Raw genomic sequence first — 26,862 nt, 5'->3', positions numbered from 1 at the left:
TTCCCACATTACATGTCACGACTAAGGTGTTGTGATTTCTGTTGTATTTCAAAAATGTAATGAAGATATTATAAAAGAACAAAAATAAAAACTTCTTTAACAGCAAGTAGGTAAACGTGTCGCTCTATTGTTGATGCTTGACGACAAAGGCAGAGTCACTGACCCTCTGATCCTGTGCAGCTGGAAGTCCAGCGGCAGCCTCTATCACTGAAGAGGAACTCTGCTGGAGAGCGGTGCTGTTTACTCCTCCAGACTTCCCGGCCCTCTTCAAAACACAGCGGGGAGCGTGCCAAGTGAACCTCAGGCTGGAGCCAGCACAAACAAGCTGTCCGAAGGGAACATGGGAACAATATCTTTCATTGCTGCACTTCAAATGTCCTCATGTAATTCAAAAAATGTGTGTGTGCGGGAGATTTGTGAATAACAAATTGAATTTGAATAAAGAAAATAAATGTGAAGGAACAGATCTTGAGAAAGCTCGTCCGAGAGGGTTGAATTGAATGTCAAGGAACTAGATGTTTATCATCTTTTCTCTGGATCCTCCACCTAACTGAACAACAGTATCTCAATTACAGAAAGTGTTAGGAAGTGATATGGCATACATTCATTTGCAGTCAGTGGAGATTTCCACCCAGCACATCCAGCAGAGAGGGACGACGTTAGCATTTGAAATCTTGTTTCTGGCACCTCATCAATGCGAGTCCAAAAGTCTTCCTACCTTCATTTTTGTTCTGGTCTCCATGAACTCCTGAGAAACTCATTGTGTCTTTAGAATGCTAAATGCTTCAGTATGTGGAGGGAAGAAAGAGTGAATATAAAACCAAAACAATGAGCTGAAAGACGCTTAAACTCCACAGAGCTGAGGGGAACTGCAAAAATGAGGTTGTCAGATGCATTGGTTAAACGTACATCTACTCAAGAACCGTATTTAAGTACACATTTGAGGTATTTGTTAGAAGCTAGTTGTGTACTTTTTACACTTTACTATATAAATTCAGATAGACACCCAATACTCAGGAAAAAAATGGTTATTTGGTATATATTAAACCATCCAAAGGATATTTAAGTAATTAATTGAAAAATGAGCTTATTCTTTCAAAGATTTAAATATGTTTTGATTTGCTCCGAATACTTTATGTAGATTGTTCTTATTGTACTTATATATTTCCACTTAAGTAACATTGTTGATGCAGTACTTAAAATGGAGTATTTTTACATAGTGTTTTATGTAAAGAGTCTGAATACTTTTTCCTCCACTGGTCATATCTCACGTCTCATTTATCCTTCTTTTTTTTCAATTAATAAAAGTATTAAGTATTTTCAAGTATTAATCTTAGTTTCCCCAAACAACCAGTGGAAAGGACAGTTTTAGACTACAGGATGCTAAAAATCCTTTGTTGAATCAGACCAAAACGTCCATAGTGGTTTTGTATCCGTCCCGCCTTCTGTCAAAGCGGCTCCTTTGTTAGTCACAGTAACAAGGCCTCAGCACCTCACTTTCATCTCGTTTTTCTGCCACATATTTCCTTCAGGGCCATGTAAGGAACAGAGACACAGCAGGATGTTGTGCAAAATGTTTTCCTGTCAGGGTGGGACCACATCGACAAGGACAACAAAGCCGCTGACTTGCTGTTCTCTAGTCTCGTCACGACGACAGCCTCCAGGCCGTCAGGACTCTGGCTGCTCAGTCTCCCCCTCTGCTGAGCTTGACTGTGCATGCAGAGCAGGAGGAAGTCAGAGTTAAATATGAAGTGTAGCATCCAGACATTTCAAACCAACACACGTTTTACCATCAGCTGTCAGTCACTCAACACAGGGTCCTAACTACTGGTCGCAATATGAAATGTACTGTGGATGAAAAGTAACTAAGTACATTTACTCAAGTACTGTACTTAAGTACAATTCTGAGGTACTTGTACTTAACTTGAGTATTTCCATTCTATGCTACTTTGTACTTTTACTACATGTATTTAATCCCTTTAGTGACTTTACAGATCTGGATTAATGATGGTAAATATAATCTCCCTTAAATCAGACTTTAGTTCACCTGCAGTAAACTCAGCAGCTACCCTGCAGTATACAAAGCCATTCAAACTAGCTGCACCTTTACCAGCTCTGAGAACACTTTAATGATCAATAATTATAAAACAGATCAGAGATATTATTCTGAAATGGACCAATCAAACAATGACTACTTTTACTGTCGCTACTTTAAGTACATTTAGATGAGAGTACTTTCTACTTTCACTGGAGGAACATTTAGAATACTTTTACTGTGACAGAGTATTCCTACACTCTGGTACTTCTACTTTTACTCAAGTACAAGATCTGTGTACTTCTACTTTTACTCAAGTACAAGATCTGTGTACTTCTACTTTTAGTCCAGTACAAGATCTCTGGTTCCTTGTGACCTGCTGAACTTTCTTAAATAGTGCCACCATGAGACAAACATTTGAAACCTCCTGTTGTTATTTTCTCCACCCAGTCAAATCTTCTGTCTGTTTTAACTGAATCATCACATTTAATTAAACACCCTTTTAAAGTGTAAACAATGTCTCGGACTGCTGGTTTACATGAATAACTGCAGTAAATACACCAAGAATCGACTCTGAAAATGTGTTCTAGACTAGACATTTTGTGTATTTGTAGTTGTGTACTATCTGATGGATGAACATAATCTATGGTTACCCATTCATTTCCTACGGGGGCCATTTTTGACCGGGAACACCATATGTATTATAATGTTGACTAAACTACTCAAAACTCAATGGAAGTGGTGATCAGAATTGTTTTATATCATAAGGCCTTGAGGCAATCGAAACGTGATATATTTAATATTTGCATATGTACTATTATAATAGTGCTCTATTACATTTATTATTGTCCATCCATCTGTTCTTATGCTGCTGTTTTTATTGTATTTTTTTTTAGATTAATAAAGTCTTATCTAATCTTGATTTGACACAAACACGATAGGAGGTATATTGTGTACACGATGTAAAATCACATAAAATGTTTTAAAGGGACAATTAAATTCTACAAAATCAAAACATACAGCCTCATTGGAACCGGTTTTTGCACACTGAACTTATTTGTACTTGCTGCAAACATACAAACCAAGACATTCCCTGTACTGTACCATGGCCCAGCACCCAGGCTATAGTAATGTCACACAGCCAATTTAACCCAGCTGTTCCTTGCCCCCCACTCCCTGTTATTGTAATCACCTTGAGCTCCATAGACCTCACCAGTGGCTCCACCCAGAGGAGCTATGGGAGGGACAGGAAGTCTAATTCCAGACCACTTCCTGTATGACATTCCTGACCCAAGCAGCCTTCCTGCCACTCTCACAGGCTGCGTATGTAAAGACATCTGTGGCCCTTCACAGTCCCTCATATGTGCTTTAAATGTCTGTATGGGAGAAGAGTGGGGCACCTACTGGAAATAAAATATCAGTCATTATTAATGACACATATTAGCCTTTGTAAAGACATTTGCATTATAACAAAAACCATGCCTGATTGGTCAAGTTCACAAATGCACGCCGATTTTGTAGCCAATTCAATCCATTCATTTATTGGGACCTTCCACTATGTGCATAGAATGAGAGATCACATGAATAACATTTATAACAAAGGGACAGACGGATAGGTGTTAACACACGGAAAGGACGGACAGAACAGATTACATTCATGTAGCAGCATCACTACAGTCCCCTCTTACCTCACCAGACCTCTCGTCCACTGTTGTACAAATATACAACAGGATTTAAAATGCAATGAATGAGTTTCATGTGCAGTAACGCAAGTTATATATTGGATATGAGAGAACATTGCGGGAAAATGGCCACAAGATGCCACCTGACAAGTATAAAGTCACATTTTACAGACACACCTGTGCTGATGATAGGATGATGTCTTATTTCCCTGACAGGCTCCATTCCAACAATTGTGTTCCAACACACACAATTTCTAATAATTCTTCAAATACATTTTTACCCTACATTAGTGAAGTAGAGTTGAGATTCACCTCTATCTGAATATTTGTTAGTGTCACTATATATATATAGTATATATCTTTGTTTATTCTTTCATTTGAACAATGCAAAAACACAATATCAATCTAAATACATTTGTAAATTATTATCATTCGCTACAAGAACTTTTACCTTAGCTACTGAAAGTGACCAATTAGTATTGCCAACAGAAGCAGCTCATTGCCACCGAAAAGAAGTCAAATAAAAACATTTCCTCAAAATCATAAACAACAAATAATATTCAGAATGCTAACTGTAGCGTATCAAATAAAAGTGAAAACCAACATCTATGATTTGATTATCATAAAAGAAATAGTATGAACAACTCCCAAAAACAAAAAATGACTGAGATACAGAAGGTTTCGCCTTGTTTATGATTTATCAGTTTCAATTCAACTGTGAAACAGAAGCTCGTCTCCTGCAGCGCTCCAAAGAGAATCTAAACCCTGATTCCAGCTCCTCTTCCTGACACACACGCTGCCTTCCCCGTGTTTCCATGGAGCAGGCAGCAGGAATACGGTGTTAGGGATGTAGCTACAGTATGCTCTCCCTCAGGTTCCCACTGCTGCACGTGCTGGACTGCTGACTTTGGGTCCCTGATGTTCGGTTCCACGTGTGAAAGTCCAAAATTGCCTGATTGAGCTGCTCCATCCAGTCCAACCTCTCCTCTTTGGAGTCGGCTGAAAACCAACACCTGAACAAGAACAACATCCATCAGCATTCAGAGAACGGTTAGACGAGACAGAGCTGTCCTATAGGGGTTTCAGGATCTGGAACAGAGTGACCATCCTGCTGCGGTAGACTCATGGAAAAGACAACTAATGCCTTTTTAACGTTTTCCCTCCAAATGAAGACCACATCTAGTGGCACACAGTGTGAAATGTGATTTAAATCTTGTAGAACAAGGGTGTCCAAACATTTTTCACTGAGGGCCACATACAGAAAAACATAAGAAGGTCTGGGCCCCTCACTAGAGGTGAGGTATATTGCCTCATTAATTAAGTTAGCGGAATCAATCAAATGTAGGTCATTTTTGCTTGATACTTGTATACGCTTATAGAAAAACCCCAGCTACATCACAGCTCTCCGTAGGTTTCGTTTATTTTGTTTCAAACACTGTTGACAGCTCTTCCCTTATAAGAAGAATAGGAAAGGGTAGATTACAAGCTTGTTACGCAAATAAGTTAGATGCAAGGTTTTGTTAGGACATTTTAGCAACTTTAATCGACTGAATTTATTGGAACATTAACACATGGATATTGTGTAATATATTTGTACATATATATTTAAGAAGTACAATATAAGAAAAGCACATGTTTCATGTGCGGGCAGAATAGAGTGGTGCAGGAACAAGTCCTAAAACCCTGAAGTGAGTTAGCATTTTACCACTTCCTGTTCCCTCGTCTCAGAGTCAGTGGGATTTCTCCGTAGGATTTTGGAAAATAGCTGGAAATAAGGTCTGGTTGACACAAATTTAAGAGAGGGATCACGATTCGTTTTACGACATTAAATACATCAGCAGCTTACTTCTGGGTCAGCCTACAGAAATACGTCATCCCTGCACCACTCTATTCCATTGTACTTTTAGGATCGGCTGAGGGACAACTAAAAAAAGGACAGCGGGCATCAGTTGGCCCCCGGGCCATCGTTTGGACACCACTGATGTAGAGGCTGTTAATCTTAAGTGTTTTTACAGTAATGATATTGTTTCAAAAGAAATGTCCTACCACAACCCAATCAATAAGGTCTCAGAAGTTGTTCTCATGAATGTCAAAGGTAAAACCCTGTGACATCACTAGACCTCAACCAGGGACGTGCACAGACATTTGGAGGGGCTATTGCTTTAAACTGGGAAAGGGGCCTCCCCCAAATTAAGATAATGTTTTAGAGCTCTTTATAAGGCATTGTTGTACAGTAAGTGTTCAAATAATGATAGCATTATTACTGTTCTCCTTTTCACATTATAAAGGAGTTCAAAGATGGAGCTGTCTCCAAAAGAAACATTTTACATGTATATATTCTTATTTTTAAACTGAATTATCAGAATTAAGTAACATATACACTTCATTATTTACTGCTATAATAACATACTAAGACAACTGAACACTAGTGCAGTCAGTTACATTTGAATGGATTGTGGCTTCACTCAGAGATTGTTGTGAGTCCCATTAGACTGGAGAAGGTTATATATAGTCATTCATGGGATAATAAATATGTTGCCTACTTGTATAGAATATTTACAACCTGTTGTAAAGCCTTTGTGAACCAGTTATCTGGCCATCCTATCCATATTATACTAAAGCTATTAGTAATATTTGACTTGATCACCAAGCTCTCAAATGTGTTCTGAACTGGAATCTTGGGGTCAGCCCCCAACAGAGAATATTAACTTCACTCAGCACAGATACAGGCTTTGTATTTATCACTGATTTAAATATTTGTTTTAATGAGTTATTAGTGTATTCTGTTTTAATGTAGTTTGACCATTGTAACTGTTGAGCAGACATACTAATAAAATAGGGCTTCTAACTAATTACTTTAAATAAACTCACTAATTAATGAAACCAGTTAAATACGCATTACTCTTATTCTTATCGTTCTTTATGAGCGCAGTAACGGTAAGGTATCTTAATAAGTCCCCTGATTTGTCCCCTATACTATAACTGCCATGAGAAAACTCAAAATCAATTTTCCAAAATCCGACACTAGAGGTAATAAATATTATATAGGCTATATAATACGTAAAATGTGTAATCACACACTTAGCGATATAGAACATAAATAATAAAAACTTACCTGGTTTAAAACACTTTTGTGGTCATACTGTGTGGAATTAGTTCACACTGAAACAAGTTATTCATTCAGAATTTTGCGGGCAATTACATAGAAGAAGAAGAAGAATGAAGCTGCTAACGCTAAATGCTAACGCTAAGGCTACAATAATTGTATTGCTGCGAACAAGCATCACGCCATTGAAACATCAACATTGTTATAATTGTACTCACAATCACCCCGCTATCATGTTGATTCGACCACAACAGAAAAAATCAAAAACTCTCGCTCTCTCTAGAAGGGCAGGTCAGCCACAAAGGGCAAATGGGCCATTGCCCGGGCAACATTAGCCCGTACCTGTGCACGTCCCTGACCTCAACCTCACAGCGAATCCCGAGAACTAAAGCTCTCAATCAGAGGGAAATAATTCCGGCGTATTTAAACTTAACTATCTAACACATGATTATTCAGGCTCATACGTTTTTATTCAGTCTTACTTGGCAAAGGTGTCGTGGCCGGCGTCCTGCTGCTGAGGGACGCTGCTCACCAGCTCAAAGGTGAAAGGTCGAGCACACGAGTCCCTCTTAACAGGCCGCACACACTGACTGCTGGAGCTGGACAGAGAAATGCTGCCCTCTGCATCCTGGGAAGTTAAAAGAGAAGCAAGGTTAAAGCTGTTCAAAGTAACGTGGTGATTCTTCTGTGTTGGTCCACCCATACCTTAGCTTCTCTGTCGTTGGGGTGGTTCCAGTAGGACATGGTACATCCCAGCAGAACAAAATATCGGCGATGCCATACACCGTATCCACTGATCATCTCAAACATGGTCTGCAAACACATTTACAAAGAGAGGGAATTTAAAACAATGCAGTTTAACTGTTTCACAGCATTTCAGAGAAACGTCTGGTTGGATTAGCGTACGACTGTTATTGAATAGTTTAGCAAGGACAGGAGCTCATTCCCACCGGACTGCGTAGAACTGATACTTATGTCTTTGTGTTTGAACGAACCAACACTTTGTTAAACTGTTATGACAAACATCTGACTCTGATGCAATCGACTCGGTGAATGTTAAGATTTAGTGAGACATGTGTTGTTAGCCAGAGAGCCACAGACACATTCTGTTACATCAACCAGGTCAACCTCTGTCTGCACACCACCTGAAGCTAAACCTCCACATGACTTATCTGCTTCTCCTCTCCCATCAGTGACTTCTCATCAGACTGTGAGACGACACAAACTGTCCTTCACTTTAAAAAGACTACCCAATACAATTCCCCACTAATTTGCAGTATGTAGCTTATTCATTACACACTGGGTTCAGAATGGTAGCAGAAATTTGTTGAAACCCAGAGCCTAGGTATTGGAACTGAAAAATGTGGATCCGTGCTTTCCTTTGTAGTGACAAACCCCTCTTGCAAATTGACCATAACACCAGGAAGCTACAAATCCATCCCTATTCTAGGAGAGAGTTCTGCCGGTTCTAGTCCAGGATATTATCATCACATGCCTTGACTTATTCAATCCTTCTTGGCTGGAGTGCTAGCATGTGTCACCTGACCTTTGTGCAGCCCGTCCAGAGCGCAGCTGGTCTTGAGCTTCCCTAGTTCTCCCTTATTACCCAGCTGCGCAGCTCCCAGCGGCTGCTCACATCCCATTCAAGACACTGGTATGTGCTTATCAAGGTGCAGGCTCAGAGTCAGGCTCATCTTTCATCCAGGCTGGTCAGACAGTACACCCAAGCTCGTTCACTAGACTCTGCTACCGTTTCTCTCTGAGGGGGGCCTGGCTACCGCTCCACAAACCGCTCATATATTTTAATAAACCACTCTCTATAAAAGGTATGAAAAGTATCCCAGTTTTTTGGGGGGTTAAATAATATTGTGTATTCCACAAAAATGCATTTTAAACAGCACATTAAGTTAATGAAACACTCCAAAATATTAAAGTCAGATCCACTCGTGATAATTTAAACCAGTTAACTCAGGCATTCACACAGTCCATTGAGGCCTCAGGCGGCTTGCCACTCCCTCACTGCGAGTGGGGCCCCACAACAAAAACATGCATGTTTTTAATCCTGGCTCCAAGATGGTGGAGCGAGCTTTTCCTCTGATATCAGGACAGCAGATAGTCCTCACATCTTCCAATGCCGTCTGGAAACCCTTCTGTGTCCATTGAACCTCTGCTCTAGCACTCAAAATGGTATGGCTTATTTTAAGCTAAAGTACTTGCAGGATTCTTTCAGATCTGAAAATATATACTTAATGGTTGACTACTGGATAAAAGGCGTCAGCTAAAGGATATTTAATGTTGAGATGGACAGTTTTAGAAAATAAGCATCAGCACATTACTGACCAGGAAGCCTTGGTGCTGGACATTAGAGTGGCCCTCGCTGTTCAGCTGCAGGTAGATGTTGCCCTCTAGAGGAGAGAGGAAAGGCACCTGCAGAGGGGGTGACACTCTTTAATGTTGAAGACATACAGATCAGTAAGAAACAGAAAATATTTGAAAGAATGTCATTAGAACACAGAAACGCATCAACAGCTCTGACTGTTAGATAGCGAGTGCCATTATGAGAGTGAGCTGTGAATGTGTGAATATGTGTACAAATACATTACACCAAGAAGAAGCATTCAGGGTGTGTGTATCAGCAAGTATATATCTTGTGAAGAAATGTGTCATACATTTGCTTTAGGAATAAAAAATACCAACATAATGGATTTATTTTTTTACCCCCAGACACCAAATCAAATTCCTTATATGTGTAAACGTACCTGGCAATACATTTGATTCTGATTTAGTTTTAAGATTTATGAGATCAGACTGGAAACAGCTTCAGCTAATAAAAGTATTTAGCACAAACAGCAGAAGTTCATTTGTTAGGAGTCAGACTAGTTTAGTTTATGTAAAAGCAAACGGTGACAGGTGAAGGGCTGGCAGTGTTGTGAAAAGAGGGAAACCTTTTCCTGAAATTCATCTCCCAGCAGCCTCCTGATTTTGCCTTCAAGTTTCATCTGAGTGAAGGACACAGGACAGAGGGGGAGGGAGGCACAGATGGAGGGGCAGACATGTTACATCACCAGTGTGGCACCCGTGTTAAGAAACAGAAAAATAAAAGCACCAGAAGGAGTACGGTGGTTTCTGCTGCAGGGACAGTGGACGTGTTACATATTTATGACTAATCCACCAAACTTAACTCACGATAAAAACATTTACTTGCCTAAAAATATCTTTACTGATGTGACTAAGGCTTGTTTAGATATATGAAAATATCTTTATAAATATTACCTTTAATCAACTGATGAACGATCCTGCTTTCACTGCTCAGTTGCAGACATCATTTTCAGGACGAAGAATCGTATTCACCTTTAATTCCTAATTTAAGATGTCAAAAACCCTGAGTATACTTCTTTTCATGACAGATTACCTTATCCAGAGGGAACTTGCCGTGTCCCAGAGAGGCCAAGGTGATCTTATGGGAGCCCACCAGACAAAAGTTGCTGGAGCGACGAGGGTTGAGAGCAGGCAGAGCTGCAGCTGAATGATGAAGAGAAGCAGAAAGATAAACTCACAGCAATCCTGACAATAATATGCATGCATGACGAGTTATATCTGAGTCACATTTGTACAATTTTCTAAACCTTTACTATTCCAGAGCAATTGTTGAGTTAAACAGGGATACAATATAAGAAATACTGAGCACAATAAAACTCAACTTACATGTCAGGCTGTGACTGTGACTGGATCTCTGTCAACGCAAAATAACAGGTTAGGTGAGCGGTTAAAAACAACACACATTCTATGATTGGGACAGGACATCTAACAGGATACTCACTGTGAGGGTGTTCAGAAGCTTTCTTGGCGTAACCTGAATATGAGAAATCCCCTTAAATTAAAATCTGTCCTATTTTGGTAAATGCACACATTCATTTGTCTCCTAACTTACCCTGGACTTGGCAGCGGTCCGGTCCATGCTGCTGTTACTACCTGAAGTGTGGGACTAGAACAGAGCTGATGTCATTTATAGATTATGTAGCCGAGATAACTATTGTGCTAACGACATGCTAAGCCATGCATGCCACTTGGCCCACCAAAATAATTACGCAAATAAAAACCTCATTAGTCAACAACATGCAAACTACCATTACGCTACGCCAACAACATGCTTAGCTACGTAGCATGCTGCCATAGTAAACTTTCAAATGTTATTTCACAATGGAGTCTATATCGATATTTTATTGAAAACATAACAACATACGAGTGCACATCAATATGTTGAATGTTCTCACCAGGCTGTAGACCTCCACATCTATCTCAAAGGACGAGCGGATATCCTTCCTTTAATATCAAGGAGACAAAACAGCATTAATTGCAATAATCTATATATTCCCACTCAGGTGATCACATCCACACAGGCATGAGACTTTTCTAATGTAAAGGGCAAGTGAGCAAGATCATAAATAAGAAACTCCTAATTAGACGTGTGTAACAATTGTGTAGAATAAAGGGACTGAAATATACCAGAGGTGAGGTATATTGCCACATAAATCAACCCAATGCAGGGACATTATGCTTTAAGAACACAACAGCATACATGACAGCTGTTTCATTTATTTTGTTACCAAAAGTGTTGGCAGCTGATCCTAAAACAGGAGCCTCAGATTGATTATAATAAGGGGAAATATGAAGGGTCTATTTCAAGCTGGTTATGGAAATACGTCTGGGGGTCTTTTATATCAACTAAGATTTGTTGGAAAATGTTTTCAACTTTGACTGAATTTATTTGATCAACACATGAATACTGTGTACTATAGTTTTACATATTTATTTAGGCAGAAAACTATATAAAAGCACAAGTTTCAGGTGTGGGCCATATTCCATTATACGTTTTGAATTTGCTGAGGGACAATTTAAAATGGACACTGGGACGCAGTTGGCACACCCCTGATTTATAGTTTGGAGACATAATGCATATTATTTTCAGCTTCATACTTTTATACTCAACATATTTTATTGTTAAATATTTGTATTGCTCTACCTGGAGTGACCCGGTCTGAGATCCTCTGTTTTAAGTATATATGCAATCTTTAAGCCCCGCAGAGAAAAAGCTGAAATATGAATATGAATAACCCATTTGTGCATTACTGTATTAAAGAATAGGAGAGAATGGTGTGGTTTACTTATGAAAAAACATGCTGTCAATTCAGAAAAACAATCGATGTAGAATGTAAAGGCAGCAAATGTGTTCCAGGGTTGATGTATTATAATTTGTTAAACGGAATATCAACGCAGCGGCTTACAGGATGACAGAAGTAGGGAAGGAGATGGTGTCGCCGTTCTTAGCATCAGCAGCCGTGGCCAGCGGGGTGGCGTCGATGTTGCAGGGCCCGTAGCGGATCAGCACGAAAAAGTAGTGACTGGGCCGACCTGAATTGTCACACCAAAAACATATTGCTTTCAAACTGGATGTCCAACAGATCATTTGTATTATCCAAGCCCTGCATTTGGAGAATATGTTTTTATTACAATTATACATATGAAATTAGTTTTGGCAAAACAATATGGGACTACGGTGGCTGACAGGTGCAAAGGCGCTGCAATGGAGTAAAACACTTCCATTAGGAGAAACGCTTCAAATAAGTCACTACATTTGGAATGACTAGGTTAGCTACGTTAGCTCAATGGCTTACAGCAGATCCACAGTAATCCCATTGTTAGCCGAAAAAACGTACATTTGAGGCACATTTTTAGTGTATTGAGCACGATACTCCTAATGGAAATGTTTCGTGCCATTGTAGTGCGTGTGCACCCGTCAGCCGCTGTATGGGACAATTCAAAACGGTATCAAATAAAAGTAGAAATGTTTTCTTGCTACCTGTGCGGTTGTGTGAGGAGCAGACAAACTCCACCTTGAGAGGCAGCTGGATGTTTGTGATGCTGACCGTTCCTCTGCAGGGCTGCTGGGGGACATGCTCCCCCTCCTCTCGTGACTCAGATCCCCTCTCCTCCCTCAGTCTAGCAACTTCCGCCAGCAGAGCGGAACGCTTCTCACCTGGAACATACGAGCAGATCACATGGAGGTCATTAAGAAGATGAAGAAGGAACCGTTATGCTTTAAATACATTTATTTAGGATTTGGAAAATAGAGATGGTTGTTATTGTTGTATAAAAACATAATAATAATAATAATAATAATAATAATAATAATAATACTTTTTTAAATGACACTTATTTTATCAACTGTACGTAAAATGTTTGAATTTAAAAAAAGAAACATCTCATATGTAGCTAGTAGACCAGGATGGATACATTAAACCCCTTCTCTGGACATCTGCAAATCAACCCTGGCTCATTTGTTTAACATTCCAACTTTCATTTCCTCATCTCAGCTCAGATAAACAAAGAGGGCGGAGCTTGTTGTGTTTCTGTGTTGCTGCTTATCTCTACTTACCTGTAGGGGATTAGCAAAGCAAAGCATGACTAAATGGATTTTAAATCCTGATTAAAACTCTGATGATGTCCCACATCACCTTATCTGCCTTCTGTTTTCTGTTGTGTGTCTGATGTTCCCTCTGTATAAGCGGTACTTGGGGTATGAAAGGCGCTATATAAATGCAAGTTATTATTACTAGTTGCGTACGTACAGGAGACCAGCAGGAGCTTCTCAGCCTCGGCCTCCTCCAGTGAGCCTCGGCCATGCTCTTCATCGGTGCAGCAGCTCAGAGCCTGCAGCGTCTGGCTGATCACATTCTGCAGCTTCCCCGCTTCTTCATTTAGAGTCTGGACAAACACAGGACAACATAAAGCACTATGGGTTACTCACTTTCAATTTTGCAGTGCAGTTTACATTTCAAATTGACTGCTTGAATAGTATAAAGTAATTACTTAAATCTCATCCTGAAGAATTAAGTCTGAAATTGGTTGATTAACAACAACAGATGATATTTTTGTAGGCGGACTCAGAAGTTACAAAAGAAGTGCTCCCCCAACTAGAAGCAGGAGATTTTTCTATTGGATTTCAGAAAAAAACTCATCATCATCTGCAGAGTAAAAAGCTATCGTTAGGCAAGAAACATAGACGCTTCAGAGATTCACCAGCTGGGTGTTCACTGATGGGTTTGGTGGAACAAGACGTGTAAATCTCTTCAGCTTGTGTTAACCATCAACCTTATTTAAAGACCTATGCAGTGGTGCAGGGATGACGTATTTTTGTAGGCCAACCTGGAAGTAAGCTGCATGTGTTCCCTCGACATAAAAGCAATGCAATTTTTCCATAGGGTTTTGGAATATTGTAAAAAATAAGATCTGTGGAAAACAAACCTGTTTGATGAATGGGGGGGGGGGGTCACTGCTGATGTATTAAATGTCGTAGAACAAAACGTGATCCGTCTCTTAAATGTGTGTCAACCACAGACCTTATTTACAGCTATTTTCCAAAATCCTACGGAGAAATCCCACTGACTCTGAGACGAGGGAACCAGAAGTGGTAAAATGCTAACTCACTCAGAGTTTTAGGACTCGTTCCTGCACCACTCTATTACCTTATCTTGCATATCTAATAAAAAACACATTAAAAACCATTGACTTCAAGACGACTTCACGCAGTCGACTTCACTCTTTAGGCGAGTCTGGTTGTGTTACACACCGTGATTTTCTCCCTGGTGTTGACAGAGGGTTGAGGTCGGGACTTCTCTGGAGCTCGCCTCTGAACACCGGGAGTGACGCTCTGAATGCTGGGTGCTTTATTCTGTCTTTGTGTGCGGTAGGCATCAATACTGTAATAAAAACGTTAGGTCAACTGAAAACATTGTTATTCTATCTAGTCACATAAATAATGTAAAATCCTAGCTGTAGGAGGGCCTGTGGGTCTGCTGTTATTACCTGTATAGAGGAGCAGATTCACTGACAGGAGTGGTGGTCTCTTCCGGAGTCAGGAGCAGAGAGGGAGGAATGGACTGCTGGCTCGCTTCCAGTCGCTGTAGGTGGAATATGGAACATTAACCCATTTGTACCGGATGCTGCGCAGCGCAACATTCCATCTACCGCCGGCTGCTGCGTAGCGCAGCTTTGAAGCTCCTGCCGGCTGCTGCGTAGCGCAGCTTTGAAGCTCCTGCCGGCTGCAGCGTAGCGCAGCTTTGAAGCTCCTGCCGGCTGCAGCGTAGCGCAGCTTTGAAGCTCCTGCCGGCTGCAGCGTAGCGCAACATTGTTGATTTGTCGTCATTTTCATGAGGCATGCAGCATATAATGCACTGTCATTGGTTCAAATACACGAGGTGGGTCTTGTTGGGTTTTTTAAACCACGTGACCACCCAAATGTCGTGTGGTTGGCCGACAATCACGTCAATCAATCGGACATTCACGTGCGGTTTTAAAAACTTCTTTAAAGGCAAAAATGGCTACGATCGACGAATACTTTGACAGCGACGGCAGCGATTTGGAATTGGGAGAGAATGAGAAGTTTGAGAGGGAGGTGGAAGTAGAAGTTTTTGTACCTGATGATCCTTTGGTAGAGGACTTTCCCCACCCCTCCCCACTCCTTTCCCACCTCTCTCTCATACCAAGGTGCCGTGGTCTGTGTGTTGGCATGTTTTAAAATGTGATTTGTGATTTTATCATATAAAATATTTTCCCTACCAATCTGATTTTGAGATTTTTTATAAAAATGTGTTGGTATGTTATTGCTAAGGGAGCATGTTTTAATACAACCTATGAGTCTTTACTTTTAAATGCAATTTATTTCATGTTTCTATGTGCTACAGAGGCTTAGATATTAAGGTTTTCATAAACGTTGCCAATTCTTAGTATTTTTTCAGAGAACCCTCAGAAGGACATTTGTATCTACTATACATCGGGTTTTAGAGCCGTTTTTTGCAGGCGTTTTAGGAGTAAATGGGTTAAATATGTTTTCCAGGGTCTGAATTATCAATGGAACACATTTATGGAAAGCTCATAGTTTATCTTACCAGAGGTGTGACCACAGCCTCAAAAGACTTGCTGAGAGGAGAGAGGATGCCACTGGAAGCAAAGGTCAGCAGCTCGTCCTTGGTTTCCAGCTTCTTGTTTTCATCACACTGCTTTTCTTTGGACTCCCCTTCTTCCTCACTTTTCTCCTTTTCTGACTCCATGTCCATCTTTTCTTTATCTCCAGAGCAAATGCCAATGCCGCTGTCGTGGCCCTCAGTGTCTTCATCCCGCCGCTGCTCCTCCATCCTTCCAGCATATTCCAGCACCTCCTCGAACATCTGGTCAATTGTTTCGGCGGTGTTGGTCTCATCGTGAGAGCTCAGTTCATCATCTGTGGAAGATACATTAACAAAGGATAAGGGCACATTCTGACAAAAAATAAGACTTCAATTGCAACCACAGGTAGATGCCTTCTAATGTCCGAGACAACTGTATTAAAATGAAGAAAACCCACAACATATACACACGATCTATCTTGTTATAGGTCAATCCTAGTCACAACTTTCCCTCAAGTGCAACCGTGCAATACAAACTGTGTGCTTGTGGCCTTATAATGGTCTCTCTACCTGCATTGAAGCTGAATAATTGAACCTTTAAGTAAAACAGAAACATCCATACAAACTTCTCCAAACATAAACTATATAGACAAAAGTATTGGGACACCTACACCTTACACCTACAGGAGCTTTTATGACATCCCATTCCAAATTCTGCCCCATACTGTTGTTACCTTTCTTTCAGTCTCGGACAGTATCTCGGCTCCGAACCGTAGTTGGGATGCTCACTGGCCTTTGAATGTCTGACCTTGGCTCGTTGTCAGGCCGGTAACCAGCCGCCCAGGCTATTTTTACGTTAACAAAAAGATGAGGAGGCGTTTGGGTGCCGTTGGAACATCCACCTCTTTATTTCACTCAGAACCTGATAACATGTCTTCAAGCAGGTTCATAATGAGCTAAACTGGACACTATTTCCCTCTGTACACTACACATGTGCGCCTCACCGCGGTCGTCGCCATTACACAGCCAGACAGTTCTCTTTCCCACAACCCCCAGGTGCACACGTCACACACATACCTCCCGGCTTCCGTTACTAAAAGTGGACAGGCCAAGCCTGTAACACTGTTTCCACAAAGTTGGAAGTATAGAATAGTCCAGAATGACTCGGTAAGATGTAGCGTTAAGAATCCCCTTCACTGGAACTAAGGGGCAGAGGCCAACCCCAGAAAAACATCCCATAGCAGTACCCCTCCTCCACCAGACTCTGCAGTTGACACAATGCAGTCAGGCAGGTAACGTTCTCCTGGCATTCTCCAAACCCAGACTCATCCATCAGACTGCCAGATAGAGAAGCGTGATTGGTCCCTCCACAGAACACGTTTCCACTGCTCCAGAGTCCAGAGGCTGCTTTACACCCCTCCATCCCACGCTTGGTAATGTGAGGCTTGCATGCAGCTGCTCGGCCATGAAAACCCATGCCATGAAGCTCCCGGCGCTCAGTTCTGGTGCTGATATTAATGCCAGAGCTGGTTTGGAACTCTGCAGTTATTGAGTCAGCAGAACTCTGGCCACTTTTACGTACTCTGCGCCTCAGCAACCGGCTCTGTAACTTTACGTGGTCTGACACTTCGTGGCTGAGTTGCTTTGGTTCCTAAACGTTTCCACTTCGCAATAATACCACTTTTGATCGTGGAATATCTAGGAGAGAAGAAATGTCATGAACTGATTCGTTGCATCGGTGGCATCCTATTACAATACCACGTTCAAATTCAGTGAGCTCTTCAGAACGACCCATTCTTCACAAATATTTGTAAAGACAGAGTGCATGGATAGGTGCTTGATTTTATACTCCTGTGGCGAAGGTACTGAATGAAACACCTGAATTCAATGATTAAGAAGTGTCCCAATACTTTTGTCTACATAGTGTACGTGCATGTCTGCAGCGTGGAAAAGCATGTCCAGCCGTCAATTTATAAACATTCTGCTCTCAATATGAAGCCACCACATGCAGGGATTTCTGTCTTACCAACAATCTACTTCACCCAGGTGCTCGATTTTAGAGAAGTGTCCACACCTCCACCCTGTTCTCACCTGACCCTGCCTCCGCCCTGGACTCCATGAAGGTATTTGCCTCAGACACTGGTGAGTCATGGATTAGCTCAGGCTCCAGGATAAAGGTGACTTTCTTTGAGCTTTCTCCTCCCTCTGCTTTGTGGGTTTCTTCTGACAGCCCATCTACAACACCCTGCCTTCCATCTGCTGCAACTTGCTCTATCTCTTCGGTCTCCAGAAGGTGATCTGACACCTGGACCTCTGACAAACCCTGAGCTCCATCATTTCCATCCATGTCTGATGATTCAGACGGGTTCTTTAGCTTGGGTTCATCCTTAGTATTGCTTGCAATCCCCTGGTTACCCATCTGCGTTTGGTTCAGATCTTGATCAACATCTGCAAAAGATGTTTGAACTCTTGAGTTCGAGTCCACATCCAAGTCTGCTTCTTTCACATTAGCTGCCTGGATCTCCTTTGACTGTTGACAGATGTCCTCCGTATCAGTACTCCCTCCTGTGTCTTGCTGGTTTTGTTTTGTTGTAAAGATATTAATATCTTCCATAACTGCTCCTTCACAGGACCCTTTGCTCCCTCTTCTTCTTCATCATCTTCCTCATCAGGTCTAGGTTTAGAGGAGCCAGGCATCTCAGCAGAGACATCACCCAAATAACATTCTCCATGTTGGATATCAGAGGGTTCACTGTGATCTCCAACACTGCCCTCTCCCCCTTTTCCCATTCTGGGTGATTCACACTTGCTCTCCAGTTCTTTGACACACACAACTTCCTCCTGTTCTTCAGCTCTGAGAGACTCTTCCTCATTGCTCACCTTTTCTTGAGGGTAACTCCACGACATTAACTCCTCATCTATTGAAGGCTCGATCCCCTCTTCACTGTATGAACCATCAATTTCCTCAAATGACCCTGACCTGCCCTGTACAGTCACTATGGAAATCTCAACTGGCTCCTTCACATGCGATTCCTCTGCACGAGTTGATTCTGGCAAGCATTGCTCATCACCTGAAGGCAACTCACTCTGTTCCTCACCTGAAGGTGCTTTTGAGAAGCTCTGATCCTCGCTAAAAGACAACTTCAACACAGTCTCAGTCTGTGCAGCTGAACCCCTTTGCTCTTTCTCCTCCCTGACTCCATCATCAGCATTCTGCTCGTTCCATTCCCTGTGCAGCTGTCCCTCAGTAGAGTTTCCAAGCGCTACTGATCCGTCACAGTCTCTGGGTGTCTTTAAACCTGTTGAAAAAGAAGTCTTACATCTTATCACTCGGCTAGCCGTGTAAGTTCATTCATATCTTTGATGTCAAAATCTATTTGTTATGATATAATGTGTTAAATAGTGATGTTATAAAAGCCTATGTTACAGTGTTGAAGCAATTTATGGATTTTAATTTCTAAACATTTATTTTCTTGCGGTTTTTGCTTATGTATCATTATTTATTGCAATGACTTTAGTTGAATTAGAGTAGTTTTATGCTTTTATTTTGAAGGCCGTTTTGGGCACTGGGTGACAGGTGGTGGGATTAGCGCACCAGTAGGCATTTGGTTTTATTCCAGGGTGATGAAGTAAATGCAACTGGAAAGAATGTGAAACCTTTGTCCGTGGAATAAAGAGCACAAATAGGATATTCTCGCCTGACTACGTTTTTTTTCCCTGCGTAAGATTCAATATATAGCCAATTCTCATGCTAGTGCAAATGGGGATCCGAATAAAGGATAAAGAATAATATCAGGTGCCTCAGCTGAGGTTTTATTTTGAGTTAACTGTTTTATTTTCTTTGATTTTTCACTGCTATATACAGAAAACACATTTAGGATTGAAGAGAATGCAAGGACTTCCTTGCAACTCTCTTTGTAGGCTGCTATAGATAGAATTAATTCATGGAATGGCAATGGAGGAAAAACACTGTTAAAGTAGATTGTTTTCTATCTTGAAAATGGTCAGTGAAGTCAGTAAAGCTCACTGTGGAACTGATAGGAAATATTACTCTACTACTAGGTCAGACAAGAGTCTATGTGCATAACATCTTACAATTGTTATACTTGGTGTGTAATGGTATTAAAAGGGTCCTGCAGATCAGTTTAGGTCATTTCTACTTCTATTGCTACAATCTGTCAGCTGAAATCCTGTGTGTATCAACCTAATCGTCTATACTTCAGGAACAAAATGTGTGTTTGTTTATTTATGATGACTGTAAGTGTAAAAGTAGGCCTGTACGATGAAGCAGGATTTTGGTTAGCGAGGTAACTTCAGGGTTAACTCTGGGTTTACTGTCCTACGACGCTGGTTCACTTCTTACCCATGTAGATCTCCATGGTAACTTATGCTGAACACCTAACCTGCTCCGGAGCTATGGAGTCATATCACAGGATAAAGGAAATACAGTTTAAACTGCAGTATGCAGGACAGATGGCCGGCAATAATAGCCAACTGTGAATATGAAAATTAATAGAATATCACTGCCCATCTTCAGAACAATGTCACCATTATTACATTTGCAGCAAGCAAGCTTACTTAAATATCTGCCACAACATAAGTAACCGGAGCAAAGTAAGAGAGCATTGCGGTACTGTGGGGCAGACGCCGATGTGTAGCATTTATCATTCAAATCACATCATCAATATATACTTCCTGATCTGTGTCAGCTCCTCGAGCCAGATCAGGCTGTGCAACACATACAGTGCGCATACTGTATGCAAAACAACACATTAAGTTGACGAAACACTCAAGTGTAATTAAAGTGTCAGATCCACTCGTGTCTTAGATGGGCAGTGATATTATAAACCTATTAAATTACGCAGTCACACAGTCAGTAGTTTTTTTTTTACCAGCTATTCTTCCTACACGTTGCAGCTACAACTATATGGTTTGTATCCTGGATTAAGTGATTCATGGATGTTTAAAGTTTAACTTCTTATTTGTCTAACATGATAGTTTACTTTTCATTCAAGAAGTATGACGCTCCGCTGTCAGTACGCTTCTCCAGATTTGTGATTGGTCAAATGTTGCTAACCCCGCCTCTTTCACATGAACACGCTTTCAGCCGGACAGAGAAACCCTTGGTTGACTGCAGAGTTGATAACCAGCGTCGTAGGACCGCTTAGCAAGATGGCGTTTGTTAGGTTTAGTTTAGCCAGACAACTCAAACATATCCAGGGTCTGTTGAACTGGCTCCGTCGTATAGGCCTCTGATGTTGAAAGTCTTACCTGTTCTATCCAAAGCTTGCTTCTCTGCACCAGATGTAGAAGCTTCAGTGAAGCTGCCATCTTTCATCACAGAATCATCATCCATCTGCTGGAAGCAACAGGAAACAAAAATAAGATGTAGTAATGCAGAGTAGAGCTTTATCTGATGTTTGTAATGTAATCAGAGTAAATAAACACACTAAAAGAGAAGTAATACAGTACAGTATCTCACATTTATTATCATGACTTAGGCTGTGTGCTAAACAACTATAAAAAGAGCATTACGAAAGTGGCACGAGACAAACAGCCCACAAAAAGTAAAACTGAGTATACCAGTGGAGTAATGCTCACCAGGGTGTCTCTATGTAATATATAGTTTTATCGCTATTCATTATAGGGGATTTCATTTCAATAAAGAATATGAAACAAACTGGAATTGTGACATCCTCCCTGTAAAGCAGTGTGTTACATTCTCATATTCACACTATGGATCTCTTATAAGCAAGTTTTGTTTCTGCTGGCATGTGAAGTGAAAAGATAATCCTTTGTGAGAGCAACCAAAACCAAACCACACCTAAATGTGTGCACAATTTAAAAAGTGATCTTATCACTACCAAAATCCATGCTGCCCATGTTATTTGCTCCAAGAATTTGGCAGTGTTGAAGTGACCAGAAAGTGAAGGGTTATTTGGTCACAGACTCACATCCCAGGGCTGCACAGGAGGCCAACAAATTCTTCTTGTGGATCTAGGAACCCAGACGGGGGAAGAGGGGCCAGGACAGGTCCATCCCTGCTAATGTGTACATGCACTAGTGTATAAAAAAACCCTCAAAAACTATTTATAATAAGATTTATTGGAGTATGTTACTTAACATACTACATGCCAGCCAAAGTGGGCATCCTGTCCATTCAAACCCTATAGTGGCCTATCCTACCAGCATCACAGAGAGGTTGAAAGCTTTTTATATGTTCTGTGCCAAAATAAAAAACACATGTACTTTAATAAAACACAATAATAATAATAACACAACTGAGACCGACATATTCTTGTTTGAAAGATAAAATATGATGATCACAAGCCCACCTGAGATAATGAGGGATCAGAGGTGCTCCTCTTCAGCCAGGCGTTCTCACTGATTGGTTGGAACGGCAACTGGTTCAACTCCTGTTCCCGTTGCTGATCAGTGGAACAATGTCACAAGCCAAGACATAGATTTTCTACAGGTACTCATTCATGCTCAAGTAAATATAATTAAGGAGAGTGCAGCAGCTAGTAGATTCAATTTAACTGTTTGAACATTCAAAAAAGAAATACTGATAGATATTGCATATAGCTTATATGGGTAAATTATTTATATCACCAGCCTTTTTAGAGTTCAATTCCCCATACAAACAAAAGAAAAGTAGATCAGCAATGGTGTTGTAGATTTAAGAGCGGAAATTACATTTTGGTAATAAAAGGCCATAAACCAACCTGGCGGATCTGTGAAGCCTGCATGGAGCTGGGTGCTGCAGAGTCCTGCAGTTTCTGCTGTATGGCAGACACAAATTTGGAGGGGGTCCGGGGAGAGAGGTTGGCAGAGCTGGCTGTGGTGGGGGGGCCAAACTGGAAGACTGGCACTTTGAAACGCTCCAGTCGCTGGTTAAATTCTCCCTCACCTGAGACGACATTTATAGGGATGAATATCAAACATAAAATAGGAATTAGGTCAAATTGAAATCTAACACATTGTAGCAAAACCACCAATGGAGAGGTAGTATAGGCTTTCTGCCAAAAGCAACTCCATAATAATATCTGTATTTTTCTATGTAATACAACAGTATGGTGTGTAACATCAATAGAATTTGCATTAATAGAGCTATTCAAGATTTCGTTTATTTTTGCCTAACCGACTGCCTCCTAATACCCTTCCTGCCACAGTACAGAGTGAGCTCAGTCAGCAGTGTGGGCTAAACATGTGATGGGAGAATGAGCTGTGCGTGCAGTGGCTTGTGACAGTGAATTTCTATTTAATGATCCATAGAATCCATAGAGTGGGCTGTTGAATTTACTGCATGTTTACAATTCAATTAAATGGGCATGATGTATTTAAAGGTAATTACGCAAAAGTTCCAAAAAGTGTCACAGTCATGTTAGCCATATAGCTGCCAAGGACTTTGCAGCTAGGTGTAGCAAATTATTTTATCCGACCTTACACCATCAATGTTGGCCCTCTGGCAACGGTCAGGTCTGATCTGAGATCATTCAGGTTTATGCATTTTAGGTTGATTGTATTCTATCTATTGTTACTTGTTTCAATCTCTGTCAAATAATAGAAAATAGTATTTCACAATTACAAGTTTTTTCGACGTGTTCAATTGCATACTCACGAAGGAGATGCTCTTTGAAACCCTTTTCCTGAAGGATGAGGGAGGGGCTGTCCGCCCCGGGATCAGACAGGCACCGCTGGGCAAGAGGAGCTCCCCCTAAGACAACACACACTTGCTGTTACAAAACACAGTATTTAGATTTATAGCATCACACAGATTGCACAGCACTTTGACAATAGTTCTTATCTTGCATGCAGGAAATCCAGCTTGACTGTTGACCTTTGCTACACGTCACCAACTTCAGATTTCCCACAATCACTGCCCACATAACTGTAACCTTTGTATGTACAGTCTAGTTTTGTGCATACACAATAAACATGTTTTGTGTTTATTGTGTCTAGCTAATACCAATTCAGACTAAGCCTTAGCAGCCCTGCACTAAATCCTACTTCATATCCTGTTATACTGAAAGGTTTTGTTATGTTATTTACTCTTCCCTTATTGATAAAAAGTCAATGCCAAAATATTTGCTTGTCTGTTTCCAATGTGAAGGTAAGTTTACCCTCTCGTCTCTGAGTGAGCTGCTGGACTCGGGACCGGACTGAAGACACCATGGGTGTGTCCGGCTTGGCCATTAGTTCAGCTTTGCGTCCAGAGGAGGGTCTAGGACTACGGTTCTCCTGACCAGCCGCCTCCAGGCGCCGCCGCTTCTGGCCATCATTCCCCTCTGATGCATCAGTTAGAAAGACGCAAAGGCAAGGATAAAGTCACAAAAGTGCAAAGACTGCAGAGAATATGATTCAGATATGCATGAAACTTTACATTCTTGTTAACAAAAGGCACAAACAAACCTGGTGCTGAGAGGACATTGTCCTCAGAATCTGACAGAGGTGTTCTCTGTCTTTTCATGTTGACGTCGGCACCATTTCCCTCACCAGCTTCCATTCTGAGCTGCAAACAGTGACATCATATTTGTTGTAAGATGCAAGCTGTTATTGAGCAGGAATCCAAGCACAACAACATTGCTGCAAACAGGTGAACTCATTGCAGTTTATGTAGTGACTCGTCTCTCAATTCAAGAGATGGCCCAGTGAGAGTTACAAACCAGATACAAATAACATTAGTTTACAGTGAAGGTAAAGTACGAAACTAAAAATTACAGTTATGATGTGGGTTCAAAATGAATAAATAGCTAAGATAGAATTTCTAAAGCTACCGAACAGACGTTTCTAAACAGGCAGAGAAATAGGATATAATATTTGATATTCAGAAACCATCCCAATTAAAGTGACTACACCCTGTATTCTAGTGTTAGCTAATGTCATTTTTTTAATGAAATGTTGCAATACGCCCTAGCCAGTAAGCTTACGTAAAAAGACGTAACATAGCGTTATCTCGTTAACAGTGCCAACACTCCAATAAACAGATGTTCGTTAAAGCTAATTAGCATTAAAACATTATTTCATTAGCATATCTCCGCGTAGTTAAAACCTGTTACTTGATTTAGCTTGCTAACATTAGCCACGCAGCCATTTGAATAGACTCCCGCAAGCTAATTTCAAGCTAACTTTTCTAAAGCTGAACAGCTTAACGTTAGCCTAGCTTAGAATGACAAGCTAACTTTAACAGTAACAAACGTAGCAGAGCAATGTATAAGCTGAACAAGTCGTCTGTTGTCTTACCTGAAAATAAGTCTGTAAGGAACAGTTGAACTGACAGAAAGCTAGAAACAACCTCCTTGTTGTTTTACGCTTTCGTCTCCTCCTCCAACTTTGAATTTCAGCGGGTCTTCTGACGTTAGCAGAGCAGCATGTCTTCTTCTATTTATGGTTTTATTGCGGTTGGCAACCAGATTTACCGCCACCTACTGTATTGGAGTGTGGACCAGAATCATTTACCCCCCAAAAAATAATAAAGAAAATAAATGTTATATTCTCTTTATTAATTCAGTTTGTCTGAAATAATATAAAAGTATTCCTGACCCAATGTCTGATATCTCTTTGAGTGATGGTTGTTCCACTCTAAGCTTCCTGATTTCTGTCCTTAGTGTCTTTCTTTCTTGTCTGTATTTTTCACAACACAGCACAACATGTTGTACTGTTTCCTCTACCTGGCAGTGTTCACATAATCCTGACGATGTTTCCCTGCTAAATGTAATGTTTTGTTCAGTCTTGTATGTCCTAATCTTAATCATGTGAGTATGTAGGTATACAAAAACATGCCTGTCCTGTTCATTCAAACAAACACCATTGACTGTGATAGTGAGAAAGTAGCTTTAGCATTACTATATCTTTTTGTGGATATTAGTTGGTTTACAATTTTATTATGAAATGGTACAAATAAGACGTGTTAAAAAATGTAGATGGTATAGTCTTCATTTTACAGTTTATTAGTAGAGTTGAACAAAAACATTTTATTTCTTCAAAAATCAAAAAAGGGACATTACTAGCCCATTCTCACAATTATTCAAATCCGTGAGACGTGATGATCATGACGAAGTTGAGTTGGAACGCATGCAAAGAAGTGATCTAAACAGGAGCCAAATAAGGTTTCACACGTCTAAAAGTAGTTGTGATAAGATCGTGTGAACTTCATGCAAAAGCCATCAGTTCACAGCTTTCAGGACAGGAAACTGACTTACAGGAAACTGAATGGAGGTTAGCACGAACAAGACAGAAACAAATGCCCATTAGTGGTTGGTAATTTCTGAATGTTTTATTAATAGTAAACAGATCAGTTACACAGAAAGGAAATGGTTTAATGGTTTAAAGTGGCAGAATATGAGATGCTTTTAAACATTTCAAACCTGTGTGAGTTTTAAAGATTATATATTATATAATTATTACTTTATATAGAAAATAATTCAGATGAAAAGTGTTTACAGTGGGAATTGGAGATAATACGAGAAACAGTGGTTAAAGAAGTACTCAGATCTTTAAAAGTGCAAGAGTATTACCATCAAAATATACTTAATGTATACTTAATAAATGCAGAATGGTCATTTATTTATATTATATCACAGGATTATAATTATTATATGTGAACATCTTCCTGCCTAAATAAATGACACATGCATTCACTAGAAAAATATGAGCAATGACATCAACCCTCCTCACAAACAGTGTCCTGTAAGGTCAGTCGTGTTGGACCATAACATATCTACAGTACTTGTTGGGCCATATTCTGCTGATGTTCAGGTGTATATCAGTATGTAGCAGCTCTACCTTAAAGAGTCCTCTCCTGCTGAAGTTCAGGTGTATATCAGTATGTAGTGTCTCTACTTTAAAGAGTCCTCTCCTGCTGATGTTCAGGTGTATATCAGTATGTAGTGTCTCTATTTTAAAGAGTCCTCTCCTGCTGATGTTCAGGTGTATATCAGTATGCATTGTCTCTACTTTAAAGAGTCCTCTCTTGCTGATGTTCAGGTGTATATCAGTATGTAGCAGCTCTACCTTAAAGAGTCCTCTCCTGCTGATGTTCAGGTGTATATCAGTATGCATTGTCTCTACTTTAAAGAGTCCTCTCCTGCTGAT

At 40.5% G+C, this 26,862-nt stretch overlaps 1 protein-coding gene across 8 annotated transcripts; it reads right to left on the bottom strand.

Moving 5' to 3' along the window:
• Window positions 1-3,548: 3,548 nt before the first annotated feature.
• Window positions 3,549-25,142, bottom strand: anln2 (anillin, actin binding protein 2). 8 transcript variants are annotated; one of them, XM_063877029.1, is made up of 25 exons: window positions 25,012-25,142; window positions 24,181-24,280; window positions 23,892-24,056; window positions 23,390-23,485; window positions 22,494-22,678; window positions 22,104-22,196; window positions 21,723-21,809; window positions 21,040-21,127; window positions 18,867-19,067; window positions 15,772-16,103; window positions 14,690-14,784; window positions 14,454-14,583; window positions 13,453-13,588; window positions 12,684-12,860; window positions 12,109-12,235; window positions 11,098-11,146; window positions 10,755-10,808; window positions 10,644-10,676; window positions 10,529-10,556; window positions 10,236-10,345; window positions 9,769-9,822; window positions 9,164-9,250; window positions 7,529-7,636; window positions 7,306-7,451; window positions 3,549-4,730 (listed from the first exon to the last, which is right to left on the bottom strand). In XM_063877029.1, exons 2-25 carry the CDS (start codon window positions 24,272-24,274, stop codon window positions 4,571-4,573), a joined length of 2,835 nt encoding a protein of 944 aa, XP_063733099.1. In that variant the 5' UTR covers window positions 24,275-24,280; window positions 25,012-25,142; the 3' UTR covers window positions 3,549-4,570. The 8 variants fall into 8 exon arrangements, with proteins under 8 accessions (XP_063733099.1, XP_063733107.1, XP_063733135.1 ...); XM_063877037.1 differs by lacking the exon at window positions 9,769-9,822; XM_063877065.1 differs by lacking the exon at window positions 18,867-19,067.
• Between the last annotated feature and the right edge of the window lie 1,720 nt (window positions 25,143-26,862).

This window comes from Eleginops maclovinus, chromosome 2 (assembly GCF_036324505.1).
Source record: "Eleginops maclovinus isolate JMC-PN-2008 ecotype Puerto Natales chromosome 2, JC_Emac_rtc_rv5, whole genome shotgun sequence".
In the NCBI taxonomy this organism is placed as follows: Eukaryota; Metazoa; Chordata; class Actinopteri; order Perciformes; family Eleginopidae; genus Eleginops; species Eleginops maclovinus.
Note: the sequence above shows the minus strand (reverse complement) of the source record. Positions and strands in the feature narration are given on the sequence as shown.